The sequence below is a fragment of the Linepithema humile genome, chromosome 7, assembly GCF_040581485.1.
Source record: "Linepithema humile isolate Giens D197 chromosome 7, Lhum_UNIL_v1.0, whole genome shotgun sequence".
Classification (NCBI taxonomy): Eukaryota; Metazoa; Arthropoda; class Insecta; order Hymenoptera; family Formicidae; genus Linepithema; species Linepithema humile.
The window spans coordinates 7,618,967-7,637,263 of record NC_090134.1 but is presented as its reverse complement, the minus strand read 5'-3'; the positions used below and the strand labels follow the sequence as shown (position 1 = coordinate 7,637,263).

The 18,297-nt window shown below is 40.1% G+C and overlaps 1 protein-coding gene across 2 annotated transcripts in view; it reads right to left on the bottom strand.

Annotated features, from left to right (window-relative positions):
* LOC105675691 (ras-related and estrogen-regulated growth inhibitor-like) overlaps nucleotides 1–18,297 on the bottom strand; it is a 74,164-nt gene that overhangs the window by 32,640 nt on the left and 23,227 nt on the right. The window contains exons 5-6 of one of the 2 annotated variants that reach the window (XR_010891348.1): nucleotides 12,987–13,168; nucleotides 5,320–6,205 (exon numbers count right to left, since the gene is read on the bottom strand). Coding sequence is in view for 1 of the 2 variants with exons in the window: in XM_012373002.2 (XP_012228425.1) it covers nucleotides 5,947–6,205; nucleotides 12,987–13,168 (441 nt within the window). In the remaining variant the exon portion in view is untranslated. Of the gene's footprint in view, nucleotides 1–3,767; nucleotides 6,206–12,986; nucleotides 13,169–18,297 lie in introns of those variants that run through there. The other variant, XM_012373002.2, reaches the window with a different exon arrangement.

Below are 18,297 nucleotides of genomic sequence, written 5' to 3'. Positions count from 1 at the left end.
TACGAAGGGCTAGCCCAGGCAGAGGCAAGGCCCCGATATCGAGTGCCCGTAGGGAAAACGGTGAGCTATGCGCGCGTGTATTAAATTTCAAACTCTCGCCCGAGGCCAGACACGCCGCGCCGCCGCCGCGGCAGGCTGGTTCCTTGCCTTCGTTCGAAGGCGGAGGTGCAAGGTGCACGGCGCGGATCCGACCTACGACCTTGGCAGTCACGACGAGCGAGCGAACATCGTCGACGCGTAGCGTACGTATACATGCAACACGCCGGCCACACGGAATACCGTTTCCCACATCTCGCGCCACGCAGCATCGCCAATACGAGGTATCTAATAATCGAGTCCTTATCGCGGAATAGGATCTCCTGTATTTGACATCCTTGACGTGCTTCCAATGGGCCTCCGAAAAGTCGTCATACGGGACTTTCAAACGCGTTTCTTTTCCCACTCGAATAAACGGCGCGCGCTGCTATGTCTATATAGTAATAATAAAATATTGTGCAGAAAAATGTTTGTGAGATAAAAAAAAAATACAATGTTACCATTGAAAAAAATTGTTTACGAAAAGAAGTTTATGAAATTTGTCTGCGAGCAACACGTTATATCACCGGCTTCGTTTCTTTTTCTCAGTGAGCTAAAAATAATGCTACTTTCAACAGAAAATTCTTACCAAGACAAAATAAATCGTAAATTTGCCGAAGAGTTTGTCTCTAAAATACATATCTCGCGATAGATCTGGAAGGTAGCTTTTATAGAGTAAGGACTTACGTAAAGGATTGCGGTGCTGACAACTTACGTAAGGAGGACATTTACCGCTAAATGTGGTCATCTAATTCTCGCGTTACGTATGTTTGCGCAATTACTCAAGATAAGTAGACAGATATAATTCAAATATAATCTGAGTGTCCAATTCCGTATTAATTTTACAGCAAACAGAAACGTATTTATGAAACGCGCTTTTTCATAAAACAGAATTGCACATAATTTTTAACGATTAAGAACTTCAAATGTATTGCTATAAATTTACTGAATCTTTCGTGCAGATAAAACTCGTTTGTCACTCCAGTTATATATACCTAACACTATTTTTTTTCTGCATCCCTTGTTACTTAAGACATTCAACCAACACTTTAACCTCGATATCTTTCGGCGAAAGCAACTTTATCTCCCGGTATCGCCGGCCCCCAGCGAAACAAGAGCCGGACGCGGCGCGCCCGCGCAGCATCCACAAAACGGATTTATTCCCGACGACACGACGCGACACGACGGGGGCCCAGGAGCGCGAAAGAGGGGACGCCGTGCAACGTCTAAGCATCGTTTTCACCGTCGCGAGTCGGATAGCAGCGGTGGAAACCGTCGCTTTCGCCGTTTGCCGATAGCGAGTCCGCGATTCTCTCTCCTGTTTCTCTTTTCCGTCGTCCGTCCTCCTCTCCCTCGTATCAGCCAGAATCCGCTCCCTGTTATCGTGAGCCCTGTCGAAAGTCGGCCTCTGGGATCGCGATCAGCAGGTGGCCATTGTCGGCTCCTGGGAGCCGTGCATGCACGGATGAATCTGAATTTCTAATTGTCGCCAATGGCGCCATTAATTAAGTGGGAACCAAATGAACCGGGACGAAAGCGAGCGAAACGGACTGATTAAGGAGATGAAAAGTCGCGCTCGCGCACGACCCGCCGATTTTTCGCGCGTGAGCTGCTGCCGTGCTGCGAATTGCGCTACCGGCAGTTCTCGCGACGCAAGATAAGCCCGGGATATCGTTATCGGCGATATCGCGCGCCGCACTGGATTAAATTGCGCTCGTTAACGACTAACGCCGCCCGTGCGCGCGCGGACTCGAGTCTCGGCTGCTGCACGGCGCGACATTTTAATCGGAATTTAATTTGGTATTTCTCTAATGCGCTTTTATGTCTTATCAATTAATATTAATATTCTAACGTTGCAGGAATTACTCAGGAATTGATTAAAACGTGTGAAGTTTCGATATTTTACTATGTAAATAAAAACCCCGGGACTAAATCGCGAGATTAACGTACGATTACAGTTGGCGAAAGTTCTGATTAAAATATGTCGTAACAGTTGCTTGGAAAGCGACATTTAAAATATATAAAATTTTAATAAGCATCCACTTTGTAAATGTAAATTGGTGGAATAAGTTAATTAATGCAAATAAATATTCTAAAGAATTATCAGAATTATTTACATTTAAAGAGACTTTCGTTTTTTCTTCTCTAATTTCTAAAAATGTATTTTACATGTCTAGAAATTTTTACAATGTCTAGAAATGAGAGTTTAATAAAAAATCCTAGCAGAAACTTCTAGTACGTGTAACAGGATCGGTCTCATCCCGGCTGCGCGGAGAGAACTTCGAGCTTCGGCCGGAGGTTTCGATTTCCCGGATAAAATACGCAAATTGGAATTATCCGGGCTCGGAGCGAACCAATATAATCCTCGAGCGACATAGTCCCCACGCGTCGCGACTTCGTCGTAGCGATAAATCGACGACATCGGGGCATCGTATTTACCTGTACAACCGGATCGTTTGTCTTCGGAGAAGACGGCGAGAGAGACGTGAACGAGGGGATCGACGGCGGCATCCGGGGGATCGGATGTAAAGGACGCATGGTAATATGAGAGGCGCGCAGCTTACAAGGAATTCTCTAGCGCTTAGACGACTTAGGCAACGAACACCACTGAGGTCGGAAATCTTAAACCGACCAGATTTTCAACTCTTGTACTTTGTCACCTCATAATATTGCTCTATGCCGCAAAAGTCTTTGATCCTCTCGTATATACATAATATACGAATAATTGAAAGGTCGACGCAGATTCCTAATTCGAATACCAAAATAGTAAAAAATTCACGAATATTTGGAAAATTTCAAATAAATTATTTAGAAACATACTTTCGATTAATATGCAAACTATAAAAATTTGCTTCTGTATGTGTGTGCTTCCTTCTCTTCCTTCTAATTATATTAAATATTTCTGTAGAATTTTTAAAACATTTATAAAGAGTTAAATTGTCAAATGATTAGTATTTTAAATTTTATTAGTATGATTACACGTCATAATTGCTCTATTGTGGTTTAGATTTTGCGATCATTAGAATCCCAATAAGACTTTTATCATCGGAAATTTGAGACTCTCATATTTCGTGAGTTATTCGACTCCTAATTTCCGTTGGTGTGCCGCTCCTGCACCCTTTCTTTTTGCATTTTTCTGTGTAGGCGCGGGCGAACATGCCGTCATCGCGAGGGAATGCAAACATTGAGAGCCCTCCGAAAGAGCCGTATTTTATTTCTGTATCGCAGCCCAAGAGAGACGGCCGAACATGTGTTGCACCCAAAACCTTGGCCCGAATCACTAGTTATTCGGCCAGCAGTGATTTCGCTTAACGAAGCTCGCTAAATTCGCTCGCGATTCGCGAGAGAGACCATCCGGCCGATTCTTCGCGAAATCAACGACCGTGACGTCTTCCGAGGCCTCGTGGTTCGCGCCCAGAAAACAATATACAGTAAATGAGCTAATTTCGAGCTTAGCCAACGTTCAAAGTCTCAAATATATGAAAATATAGAAAAATTTTAAGAATTGGAACTATTTCGACATACAATTCGATATACAATAAGCATATAACTATTTATCAAAATAGTCTTTAAATAATTGATGTGACTTACCTTCGATGACTATCAACGACTCGTGGGATACAGAATACTGGCGACTATGAGGATACAGGAAACGATGGATTGCGGACGATGGGGGATTCGACTTGACGAGGTTTAACAAAAGATGCTCCTTTATTATTATCTTCTCTCGATAACAAGTGACTAGCACTTCGAATACAGCGATCGACATCTGCCTGAAATCGAATTACGCACTCACACACATTAGACGCTAATTTTAAGTGGAATGTATCGTGAAAAAAGAGAGATACGCGCTCCGCTAAACTTTCCCTCGTTCGAGGAAGCCAACTTTAAGAGTCCGTTTTACGATCTTTTTCTACCCACTAAAAACTGCTGACGCTTGAAAAGATCACACAGTTTACTGCTCGTTAACCATCTATTTTCTCAAACGTAATGTAAATAAAGTTATTTTTTTTTTTGTTAAACACTTGCATCAAAAAGCACGTTAGCCGAAGAAAAAGACATCGCACAACGGACTTTATGTCGTCCGGAAGGCACTGAAAATATTTACGAACTACGCGAACCTTAAAAGTCGATCGTAGTCTCTATGCTTGTCGTAGAAAAAAAGAAGTCGATTTGCGAAACATCGCGCGCAATTGCAGAGCGTAGCAAGAAAGCAAATACTTTCTATGATAAAGTAGACGAGATTCACGATGATCATCTTCATTAATAAATTTAACATGGCAGCCATTCAAGCAATCGTTGATATTTTTTAACCCATTAAAACCGTCTTATGGTTTCACTTTTTCTTTTCCGAAAAGAATGGAAATTGCGGTAAAATAAAAAATAAAAAATTCATCTATACTTTAATTCTTTTGTTGCTGTAGTCTTCATTGTAAAAAAATCAGTAAGAATGGTATTTAATGGGTTCAGTATTCTAACATCCGCGCTCTATTTATCGTCTCTCGTATGCAAATCTTAATGATTACTCAAGTCTCCGAGACTCTCCGCAGAGTATGATAAGCGAACATGTGCGCTATATTTACACTTAGGCTACTTTCTTTAGGAACATTAAAGTCATCGAATCAATCACGCCTGGCGGTGAAGGTGTTACGGTTCGCTCTCGACAAGCCGCTTGCGAACACCTTCGAGAAACAACTAAGGCGATAGGCAGGAAATCGAATCGAATCTCTTCCACTCGGTGGAAATATCAAAAATTTGAAAGACTCACGGGTTTCGTTCGGGAGCATCGAAAAAAATATATAAACCCTAAACAGTATAAAATATCTTACAAAACTAAAATCTCATCAACGTCACATATTCGATTTTAAAAATATAATTTATAAAAAAAGACAACTATGATTGAAGAGATTCGGAAATGTGAAAACTGTGAATTTTTTAAATTACGCACAAATATTTTTCAAAGTGTTCGAGAGATTAATAAATATAATAAGAATAATACGGAAAAGATTATACTGTTTAGGGTCAGTAACGTCATAATAACTTAAACACCGAGTGATGTGCAAGTGTTGTGTGTATCCCAAATTATAAAATTTACACTCGCGGAACCGGTTGGTGCGAGGCACTTCGCAACCGGAAGATCATTCCTGATAAATCGTCTTAAGGACTATGCCGTTCAGGAACAACTTGCCCGTCACTTGTAATCACTGTGAAATGTCATCGTAATATTTAAAAAAAAATAAGTACCTTTATACACACCACGAACTATCTCTGAGTTCCGCGTTGATTCGCTTCTTTGAGAATTCGTCAACGTCACTGAAAGCGGGATCATACGCGAACATCACGTCTTTCTTCGGCACTCGAAACAGTTTTCTTCAAAGATGATGTCGCCCTCCAAGTGAATCTTCTCGAAGTCTTTAGTCCAAGATCTTTCAGCTGCCAGATTATGAAGAGCTTTAAGATACTTCAACAATTCGTAATGTCGAACTGCCGGGGCCTCGTATCTTAAATCTTGCGTGTTATTAACGCCAGAAAATCAGTCTTACATTCTCGGAGCTGCAGACCCCGAATGCTTCAGGACCTCGAGAGCTTGATCGCCACTAACGAATGCATTTTTCGTCAAAATGCTTCGTAAAGGATCTCTCTTGTCAAAGGACACTTCCAATCGAAAATCAAAAATGATTTTCCGATCCTGATAATGTGTGGCGGCCTCTCTTTAGAATTTAGAAAGGCACAAGATCGATGAGAGATTCGTTGTCCTTGCCGAGGAGGACCTCGTCAGCGATTGGAGTAGACGTTGCTGCTGAGGACAACGATGTCGGTCCTCTTGCACGGCTCGTCTCGTCCACCGAGAAGGAGGGCGCATAGAAGGCGTCATATGCTCAACGACGGCCTTTTCTTACGATCTTTAGTGGTATTCTTGCCGAAGATCGTGCCAAGGACCCTCGAGACCGAATGCACGCCCAATTTCCTGCGGATCGGCAACGCCCGCAATAGCTGAACCGATCGCGCCTCCCGCAGCAGCGCTTGAAAGGCCAACGCTGCTCCCGCAGGACTCTCCGCGGCGCTCACTTCGTAGAACTGACATCCGTGCGCCAAGGATAACTGTTGACCTTCGTCCACGCACACCTCTCTGCAACAAAAACATCCACCAAACTCTCCTTAATGCACTCTTTGACGAACATGTCATTTTTGAAATGTCTAGGATTCAAGTTTAGACGTCAAAATATCAAAGTAAATTGAAATGTGAATATTGGAAAACTTTACGACATTCGTGCTTTGAAATGAACAGTGTAGTTCGATGATGAAATGTCTGCGTTGCGTACTAAAAATCCGTAATTAGATCTTTCAAATTTTTTCTCTTTCTGTAACACAATGATTTTTTTCGATTTTATCAATTATTTTTAAAACTTTTAATTCTTGCCAGTTTAAATCTATGTAAATTAAAAATTTCAAAATTTTAATTTTATGATAATCTACAATCTGCAAATTTAAAAAGTTTGAATCTTCAAAATTATGAAAGTTTAAAATCTTTTTAGAGCTTTATGAATTAGTAATTGTGAAGCTTGAAATTTATAACTTTTCTGCTTTATAACACTGGAAATTGGAAACACGCTCTCGTTGAAGATCGTCATTTCGTGGTGATTCATAGGAGTTTACGTCGCGGAACACTCGAATCACGTGTTGAAACATCGATCGGAAACAGCGGAAACGCGGACCGGATGCTGCGGGCGTTTGCAGATTTTCTCGCCTCGGACATTGCGCTTTGTAAGTCAATGGAATCGTCCAAGGCTCAAATTAAATCCTCGCGGAGCGACGGAACGTACTGGACCGACGATGGATGTTACGAGTTTGGCAAACACCAGACGCTGGTCGGAAAGAGGTGATTGAACGGCGAGATAAAGACCGGACGTTTACGAGAGGAAGCAGAATCACTGAAATATCACCGGGCGCGGAATATTTGTGATAGGGCTAATAAGAGCTTTGTTAGCACTTGTATATTTCCATATATTTATAAACACTACACTCATAAATATATTATTCTAATATCTGTAATAACTAGAATATCTCTCAGACAAAAGATTCCAACACTTTAGTCCTAAATAATATTCTAATATTTTTATCGCGAAAAATAGGATTTACGAGTTTTGTTAATCTTTAGATTTTTTTGAAATATTAAATTATTTACGTTGCACATTTTTGCGCCATTGACTTTTTGAATCGATTTTTGTGCACGCAATAATTAATACGCCGCAGCACGCATTATGCATTTTAATTGGCATAAAGCGTGCGGACAAAGAATTCGGAGTTTCTTAATGTGAAGAGCAAAGGCGGGAAAGAGAGGGCAGGATTCCTGTATTTCCAGCATGGAGAACGCGACTCTGCGTGGGGCAGAGGGACTCCAATATTTATGGAGACAATTAAATTCGCAGGAACACATGATCCTCACGAGGAGGCACGAAGGGCACGTGGGAGGGCGCGCGATTAGACGCAATCGTGCACGCTCGCGGTCGTTAATCTGTTCCCTTTTATTTTATATGAGAGGCGATCCGTTGTTTTACGAGCGGCGGGCGTTAGTTTCTGTCGTACCCGCGCTCTTTCTTAATTTAACGAAGACAGACGAAATATTTATAACGTGTTCCGAAACAATCTACGTCAATGCGGAACTGGATAACAAATCGTAAAAATAATGCAGATAAATGATGCTGAAGAATGATAAAACATTGTAGAACCAGAGAAAGAATAATCAAATTTTAAATATAGTTGTAAATCAATCTCACGAGATTTAAGAGATCGTCTAAGATTTTCAAAGCTTCTAAAGAAAAGTGGCTAAAATTTTAATGCTAAAAGTGTAAAAATGTGTGTCAGAAAGATTTAGAATTATAAAAATAAAAAAAAATTCCAGAAGCCATTCGCGCTTTGATCAAAACGGAAAATGGAATTCTTTTCGAACTAATTCATCAGCCGCGTGAACACTTTGCTTCGAGGGATTGTCGACTACGATACTGCCATGATAAGCGTTATCGATACGCAATATTTGAACGACGACTCTGTGGACGTATCTAAAGCGGCGAAAACTCGTTCTCGAGAGAGTGGTTTCAGCCCTGCAGCGGACTTCGCTCTAATCTTTATGAACTCCATTAAGACGACGAGCGCGGCTACCGGGTAGAAGAGACACGATGTACTTTCGTCGCGCGAATCGATCTTCTCGACTGACTTATGCGCGTCGTTATCTTTCAAGAACTTGAATCACCTCAAATTTATTTTTTTTTATATTTTATTTTTTACAAAGTTAAACCATTAACGTCTCAAAATGTTATAAATTCGGCATTTTGCTTTCTTTTTTATTTTGTAACTATGAAACTTTTCGATTTATTTCGCTGAAGCTTTTGTGTCTGCCAAATTTCGCAATCTCGTATGCGAAAATAGAGTGTCACACCCGGCACGAATAATTTAAAAGCTGTATAATTTTTCCCGCATGCGACATGTAAGGAAAGGCGCACTGTAATTTATGACTCGGTCCGCGGATCGATGGATCTCTCAAATAATTCCGGTTTAATTAAATTTCTCAACGATAATCGTGACAGTTACAAAGACCGTGTATCTCTTACATGCCATCAAAATGCCAGTTACGTAAATCGAATCGCTCTTTTCCCGCCAGCATTGCCGCCGCCGCCGCCGCCGCCGCCGATCGACGACCAATCGCTCGCTTGCAACAACGGCAAGTCTGTGACATTTTATTTCTGTGACATTTTTGACATTCGCCCGTAGCTATCAGGACGCCCCGTTGTCTTTTTCCTTTGTTAGTTCCTCACGAAATTCCCAGCGATTCTACGATGTTTTCTTTACATCGATCGCGCTCATGCTTGCCCTGTAAAACTCGCTCGACCCCCAGCCTCGTCATCCTCGTTATCTAAAGGTTGACTCGAGGTTGAAAGGCTGAAATGCCGAGACTACATCTCTCAAGTCAAATTCTATTGTATCTGCCTCCGCCTTTTTTGCCTACATTTGACATTCAGCATATTGGAACAGATTAGATAGAGAGATGTATAGTTTTTAAAACTGCCGAAACGTTCCATTTTTTAAAATTCGAGTCACTAACTTGAATCACTTCGATCTTCGGATATTTGGACTTTCAAATCGGTAGGATTGTAGAAGCCATGGCATAAGGTTCGAGCCAAGCCTCTTAATTGCTGCATTTAATACCGATAATTATACATTCACCTTGAAAGAATTTTTAACTTAAAAAAGATAAGGCACGAGAAACTTGGAATTCCTTCACGAACAGCATCCTGACGAATGGTGCGCACCTTTTCGAGACATCCTGCATAGTAGCATCGTGTAATTGCAGCGTTGCCGTCGTTACTAGATCATCGGTGAGATTTCCCCCGGTATGCAAAGCCCATAAAGGAGACGTAAGGGCGAGAAGGTGGCTCGTAAGGCGAGAAAAGGAGCGTGTTTTCGTTAACGACGGTCCGCATTCCTGCGGGATTTGCACGGGAAATTCCTCTCCGTCCGATGAAGAGAATACCGACTGAAATCTTGTTCATCTACGTGTTTTTTCCGCAATTAAACGTACGAGAGATGCCGAAAAAAGTTTCGCGTTGCAAGCGTAATATGTGATGAAAAAGACGGTTTATTAACGGAAAGAGCTAAGATTACTTCCGGTTATCAATCATATATTTTTAAAAATTTAGATTAAGGAATTCTCAAACCTAAATAATTGAATATTATAACAATTAATTAATGTTTTAATGACTCTATAAAACTTTATATATCATAAATATATTTTATTTATTTTTTAGTTATTTTTTGTCAGACTAAAGATATTTCACTGTTAAAAAAAATTTTTTTTCTAAATAAAGTAAGATCACAATGTCATTTAAAATTAATTAAATATAAGAATTGAAAAAATCGAAGCACAACAGACTTCGCATTCTGTACGCGTTTAAAAATCCATCGACTCTCAATTATCCAAATAAATTTGTGAGATGCATCCCGAAGAAATCGAATATTTATTCTCGCGTTCGCACACACGTCACCGTTCTATTAACGCGCATTTATCCTCAACGGATACACGAGAAGCCGCACCGATCCGACAAGGTTAATGAGCCGCCGCCGACACTCTTTATTCAAGTTACAGATAAAAACGGCGAACGCGTACTAGTATTTCCTAGCTTTCTCTCGCCCGAATCACGCAACGCAATGATGCACTTTGAGCAACTGGTTGCATAAAATGCAACAAGATGTATTGACGCCTGAGAAACTGCACGCAAGCCACACCTATTTGTATCGCGCGTCTTTAACGAGCTACATTTTTCCCACAACGCCTGATTTTCACATCGCGGCGAAAAAATACATTCTATGTCAAACGCGCAAGAAATTATCTCGCTTTATAAAGACTGACCGCGTCGCTAATTACCGCCAACATCGTATTACTGAATTATTTCCGTCGTGAAGAGATCGATATCTTCTTTATGAGTTCCTTTAATATTTAAAATACATGTTTCTCTCTTTTAAATTCTAGAATAGAAAGTTCTAAACTCCTGAATTCTGAAATTTTTGAATATTTATATGTGTAAATTTGATCAACTCAATCCTGAAAGACTTAATTCGGAAAGCATGATATAAAATCGAAAAATTAACAGCTTAATAAACGTTTTTGCATTTTAATTCCCTTTAATCTGCGATGACACGCATTTATTTATCCGCGTATTTATGTGTCGCACCGCCGGATCCCGACGCCGATGCGTGAAACACGACACGTGGCGCAACAGTGCAGACCACAGTGTCGGCATCGGATGCCGCCGATTCGAAAAACCCGGTAGTGGTCGAGTCTAGAAATCGTTCACGTGATCCTTCGCCTCGCCCGATCTGTTTACCTGTTCAAGTCGCCTGACCGACTTGGATGAGTCGTTCACCGGAGTTGACGTACCAGTCGACCGATTAACTCACTCTGTCATCGTGTAGCCGATCGAACGTTCGGTTCATTGAACTGGTTTTTGCGAAAACGTGCCGGCAAAAAACTTACTCGCGTCGCAAAAAGCCCCTCCCCGGATAAGAATGTTACATAAAAAGTTTCAAAATTCACAGCTTTGGCGGTTCCAAGTCGCAAAAATATAAAGTGCGAAATGTAATAAAAATCAATAATATAAAATGATAATAAAATGTATTAAATATTTAAATTATTTTTAGGTGCGTTCAAAAATGCAAAGATTTTGTATAAGTCTATGCGCATATTTAAAGACTGTAACTTGTAAAAAACCCTCGTCTTCTCTTAAGCGAATAAACAGCCGATCTAAACGATAGTGAGTGCAAGAGGGACAATAAAAACGCCGGAGAACAGTCTAATAAAACGTCGGACATCGCGAGGTGCCGTCTGGAAAAAACGCGAATCGCGTGGCGCACGCGAAATCTCATCTCGTCTAGGAAACGCCGGTGAGGATCCTGTTACTCGCAGGTGGAAAGTGAACTGCAGAATTAATAGGCCAGTCACACGTACACGCGTGCGCGGCAAATCGCGCGTGTGCGATCGGCGGGATAAACACGACTACGATTGGGAAAAAAAAGGAGATCGATCGAATAATCGACGATTCGCCGAAGGCGATACACGAAGTCGGCGATCGACGATCGCGCGATGCGAAATGATATTGTAATTCTTGCGCCGAGCCACTTAAGCGGCCCTCATACGATCCGTATCGCGCCGTCGAATGAGCTCCGCTACCCGATAAATCTTAATTCGGAGAACGAGATTCGGCATCGCGCGTTATGACGCACGTTTAGCGCTAAATAAAGCCTAAAGATCAGTGAACTTGATTCTCATGACAGATTCTATATCGAATTGAAGGTTAATTGTTCTTTAAGGAACATTTTTTTTCGAGCGAGAGAGCACATCGTTTCTTACAAGTTTACAACATTTAGTGTTAAATATTCTTCTCTTTAAATCTGATATTGAAATAAAAAAATTGTATATAGCTCTCCCAATTTAATGAAATTCGACGAAAGAGATCGAAATTAATTAACGAGATCTTTGGGATGGTAACAGTAATATCGACCGTGTGAGGACCCCTTAAGACGCCAATCGTGACGAAGTGTGCCAGGCTTGCGAGGCCGCGGGTAAAAATGGGTCATGTTTAAGCACGACATTACTTACGAATAAGCAACATCCTTCTTTCTTTTAATTTTATTGTCACGGGAAATTTATTCAACACAACATTCGTCGTGTTACACAGTCGTGTAATCTATTAACAACGATTATTCAACACAGACTGCAATGGTAATTGTAGCAATACAATCGATCGGCGATACCGAGGGATACGTCGGATCCTTTAAAAGTTCCATTTAGTTCTATTTATTTCTATCAGCGAGTTATAACTCAGACAAAATTATGATTGATTGCGATCAATTGTGAAAACCATTTGAACAATCTATCATTCGCGACAGAATTCGGGATGGAATTAGAATTTTATATGCAAATTTTATATCTGTGTGATATGAGAAACGTTTGAAAAATCAGAATACATAGTGAAGAATACAAAATAGATACAGAATACAGAATACAAAATATAATAGTGATATATGTGTGCTCTGATTCTCCCAATGTTTTCTATTACATAAAATTAGAAATAGATTTCCATCTCGAATTCTGTCGCGAATCATAAATTATCTAACGAAACACAAACAAAATTCAAGATACAAAACTGAAAAGATTGTTTCTTTCGCGACGATAAAGTAACATAAAATTACGCCACATTGATTTATTAATAATTACGGTTTTTATGATGTCCCAAAAAAGCGTATGCTGGTTTATATTTAGCCGTATATCAGCTGAGGATAATCAAACGTTACCGTGGTACACGCCCGCTTCTTACGAGACCGTTAATCATATTTGTAACAATGTGATTTACGCTTACCGTGCATGATCCAGATCTCGCTTGTTGCCGAGTAGGAGGGCGGTGAAGTAGGATGGCAGGCGTAGATCCGCGAGTTGCTTGAGAAGTCCGCGAGCTTCCTGAAAGCTCCGCTTACACGTCACGCTGTAGACCACGACGAAGGCCTCGCCCCATCGTATGTGCGAGTACAGGCAGCCGTTCTCCTGAAACAATCGATGGAACACGACCGATCACTATGACAGTCAAAAATCGAGAATCGGATTAAAAGTGACACATCCCCGTTCTTCAACATCTTAGCATATTGAAAGGTAAAATAATATTCCAGCGTTCTAGACAGCATCGGTGAACAGAAGTCGACCGCAGACCGTTAGAAGAAAATACAATATATACGTTTAGTAGACTCTTGGAGAAATTTAGATACACATCAAACTTCCTGCTTAAAACTTTTTTTAGAATTTCGTATTTTTAACTTGCGGAATGTCTTCAGGGTGCATCTATCTACGCACGCGACTAAAACTGTTTTTGATGACTACGAAAAAAGAGTGTCGAAGGCGCCGAGAATTCGCCACACGTTGATTCCGCAAGTCGCGTCCGTAAATTTCAACCATTACCTAAACTGCCGCGCATCCGGCGAGAGACTGAATTTTATAGACCGAGATAAATATATACTTGGTACGCGCGCGCGTATTTACGAGCGTTATTTACGGTCAAATCTGTCGAATTAACATTGCGTGTAACGTGCTCGTAAATAAACGCCGCGGGAACTCCGACAACAGCGAGTGCGCTCCTTTCACGCTGCCACAACGCAATGTGGTAACTTCGTAAAAATTACTGATAACCCGCGCCGTAAGAAAGGGCATTAAACTTGTATCGTATCAAAAACTACGCGGTTACCCGAATAAAAATTCGACTCGAATTTACCGAGCGTGAATCATGATTTATGAGATTACATTATTTATGGATCTTAAATTTATGGATCCTTGAACGCATTCCAAATTATGCAAGTTTGAAACTTTTAAGTAACAAAATCTCGAAGTTGTTAAATTTCACATCTTTCGACATTTCGTGTTATAAAATTATAGAAAATCCCAAGCATTAAATAACTATAATTTTGACATTATCAAATTACAGAATTTTGTAATAAAATTTATGGTCTGTATATTGTAAAAATCTCATTTTTCAAGTTTCTATCATTTTACGTCTTGCACTTTAAAAGTGCACTTGAGAAATCTGGTTTGTTGATTACCTTAAAAGAGTACCAAATCTGTCGCGAAGGACTCGAGAGGAGGCGTCATCGACGTAAAATGTCGACACAGGCGTGCATCTGACGTGTCGTGAGACAAGCACGAGCCGCTCATAAATATTTATTGATCGATTGTATTCGAGGCAATTGAACGCGATGCCGGAATTGCGTTCACGCGTGTCACGCGAATGCATCGGCGGCGAGTTGCACAACGCCGTCAACGTGATTCGTCCTGTTATGAAATAATGCAGAACACCTCTTGATTAAGCAACGCCTTAATGCACTTTGCACTGCGTAATTTCGTGAAAATACACCGCAATTATTCACTGTCATCATATTTCTTCGCGGTTAAACATAATAAACAAGCAAGTTCGTATGTAACAATCCAATTGACATATAATTTCGGATATAAACACATTTTAAACGTTTAATTTTAATTGGTAGACTTGAAAGAGTTTTAAAATGAAACTTAATAGCAAAATATAATATATTTTTGAACACAAATTTTTATTAATATTAATAAAAATTATTTCCAAAAGAATTTCTTAAAATATTTCAGCAAATAAAAATCCAAATATTTATAAGCATCATTTTCCAAATTGAACCAATATATACAAGTTTTTATATCAAATTAATTAAATAAATTAATTAAATAAAGATAATTAAATAAAGAATTGAAACTTCTTAACATTCATTAACAAACTTTCGAAAGCTATTAAGGCGAATAAAATGCAAGCAATAATTTTTGATCGACAGTCTTCTTCAACGATACGACAGTTAAGAACACCCGATAGGACGAAACGATCGTGCCTGTCCATTCGAAATCGATTCAAGTGGGCGAGAACCGCGCGCTTTAACACCTACGCGATCCCGCCGGATAAGCGACGATCGCTCCGACGACGAAGTTATGTTTCTTCGTGTTCGTGCCGCAGATAACGATCCCCGGCTATTCGCCTTCATGAATAGCGCCAATATCGTCGGCTAATAATGCTCCCCCGATTATAAGGTCGCATATTCCGCATAAATGGCATTCCGCTTTCGATCTCTACCAGTAGATTCCCAAGTATCCAAAACTTCGAATTCCAATATCGTGATTCAGGCATACGAGATGCGAAAAAAATCTGCTAAAAATTCTTTCTCGTAAATATGTAAGATTTTTTTATATTAAAAAAGCTTAAATACTGAGATCACAAAATTGTTTCATCCATACTGTTGTTCTAAAAAAGGTATATTTGATAAAAAAATTGGTCTTAAGATTTGGTACCAGTGGAATAATTACAATTATTACAGCAAATACGAAATACCTATAAAGTGCTTAGCTTTTGTTTCTACGTTGTCGAAATATTTATATGTTTTTACAAGAAGTCTTACTCATCTTCAAAATAATTTCTTCTCTTTTCTAATTACACATCTTTGTAGTGCAGAGGCAGAACTATGAACGTGAATCGTCGTATCCCGAGACGTACCTTTTTCCTCGCGCGACAATGCACATTTTCACGAAAGCGACACCAACCGACTCGACGCCGCAGGACGCCACGTTATTGCCCGGCCACTGACAATGAGTTACAGTGTTATTACTCGTAGTTTTACTACAATTTACAATAGGATTTCTACCGGGTTCACACCGCCGAGACGAAAACAAGGAAAGATAGTAAAGACAGTAACTTATAGTCGAGTGACGCCAAGAATAGAGGAGGACGAGGAGAAGGTAAAGCAATAAACTAAATAATCGCTGTAACACTCCGAATCACGCGCTACGATCAATCGGAGTGTTACATCGGATAACATACATAAATAGACCGAGCATTTTTTTCCATTCAAAAAGCGAAATCTGAAGATGGTAATTTCGAAACCTACATTTTACTCTATCAGAACAAATGTCATTTTCTGTTATTTTGCGGTATCTTGTGTTATCAGATATCACTTACAAACAATCTTAATTGGCGCTAAACTGTCAACATTTGCTTTTATCTTCGACCGTGCAAAAGATATAGGAATGCTAATTTATTTATATTTGTATTGAGACAAGTTAAATCTATAGCCGCTTCTATATGTGTTGTGATAAAATTTAAAACAGAATCATTAATATTTAATTAAAACATTTAGTTATTTCGATCATATCTTACGCGCACAAGCGCAACATTATTAACATTATTGATCCTGTTGTTTAATTGAACTTTTATTTGTTTCACGAGAATTTAGCGCATCGTTCATAAATACCGTCGCGAAAACACTTTGAAATAACGCGCTATCTCATCTCTTTTTGTTTCTCCGATACGGCAACTGTATTTTCCGAAAAACAAGGAAAGCTACCACTGTAGCGATCTTAAGAGATACTCGGCTATGTATTGACGCGGCTTGTTTACACACTTGTGCACCATTGAGAAATTAAGATAAGCCGGTCGACAATGGAATTTCAATGTCGAAACTTCGTCGTCGGAATCGAGACTGTTCGTCGTTGGTCGACATACCGCGAGTGTAACGACTTGTAGAAACATTTTTAAAAACCTCCGACAGCCGTGAGAATAATGTGAATTAATGAAGTAAAGAGATAAAAATTATTAAATTAAGACGTGCGCATTCCAAAGAAGAATTGGACACTTGTCAATTCACTTCAATCAAGCTTAATATTTTCTATTTTTACGATATTAATTTTAATTACGATTCAATTTATTTACATTTAAAAAAAACGCAATCAATTTTGACAAGTATAAATCTTCTTTCAAATTATAAAATGTTCAAATTATAAAGGTTTTAAGAAGAGAAGAGGGGTATCTAATATATTTGACATTGAAATAAATCAATTCTGCTGAAATATATAATTATCATAGTTTCAGGTTTGCAAAATATGATTCGTGATAAACAATTAAATTGCAGAAGATAGAAAAAAGTTGGAGTATAATTCTTGGGGCAACGTTAAAAACCAGGATGCTGAAGCACATCCGGCACACTCCGATTCCAAACGGCGTCGTTACATTCGATCTTCCGTCGCCCCTTTAACCCCCTGCTTCATCGCCAGGGGCAAAGAGGGCACGCGCTTAATTATCAATTATCTACCGGCCCTCCCACGAAAAGCAATCGCAATTACGAGCCGGTCACGAGGCCAGAGGGACCAGCCAGCCAGCCGGCAGACTTGCCAGCCGTCTTCTTCTTCCTCCCTCGCCACCCGCCCGAGAGATTTATTTCGTACGTGCACACGGATGAAGAACAATGCGAGAATTGGGGAAGTGTGTCACCAGGCTGCTGGCACTCTTCATATTCGCGAGGCGGAACACACCTGGGCACCACGCGGCGCGCAGCATCCCGGTGCGGAGCGGGTTGGTCCGAGAGATGAGGCGGTATGATTGATACTTTATTGCGGTCCGCGCACCATTGACCCGCAAAACCATATGTAGATTGTAAGAAATGAGACACGCGAGATGACAATAAAACAAAACGAGATAAGAGAGAGAGAGAGAGAAAGAGGAAGGCGGGAAAAGAGAGGGTGAGAGGAAGGAGGGAAAAATTAATCTACCAAAAGTGGAACGTCCACGCACGATTGAAACGAGATGAAGTACGATTGATACATTATTGCGGGACCCGAGACATTGACCTATATATCGAAATTATAGACTGAATAATCGTATGTAGATTATAAAAATGCAACTTACGACCGGTTGCGCGGTGACTAACGCTGACGAACACGGTGTTAATCAACTTTCCCTTCTTCTCTATCGGGAGATCGAAACGATATTAATTGGGCAGGTGAGATAAAGAGATTACGAAAAAAAAAGTATAAAGCGTGAGTTGTTGCGCGGCACTTTGAATCTTTTCCAATCTCTCTTAGCTGAGAGAGGCAAAAAAACATGTCGCAGCAAAATTATTTATTCATTTATTTTAGAATAATTTTGTGTATACACGGAAAAGAAAGAATTCAGCAGCGAAACTGTCGGCGCTACTGCACGTTCGATGTGATACTACATTGTCAAACGACTATTCGATGTTTTCCTGTTTTGTTAAAAAATCCTGCTGAGTAAATTATTTTACGGAAACAAGAGTTCACTGCTAAAGCAAATTTGCCGCTAATGCAAAACATTCCACCACTAGCGA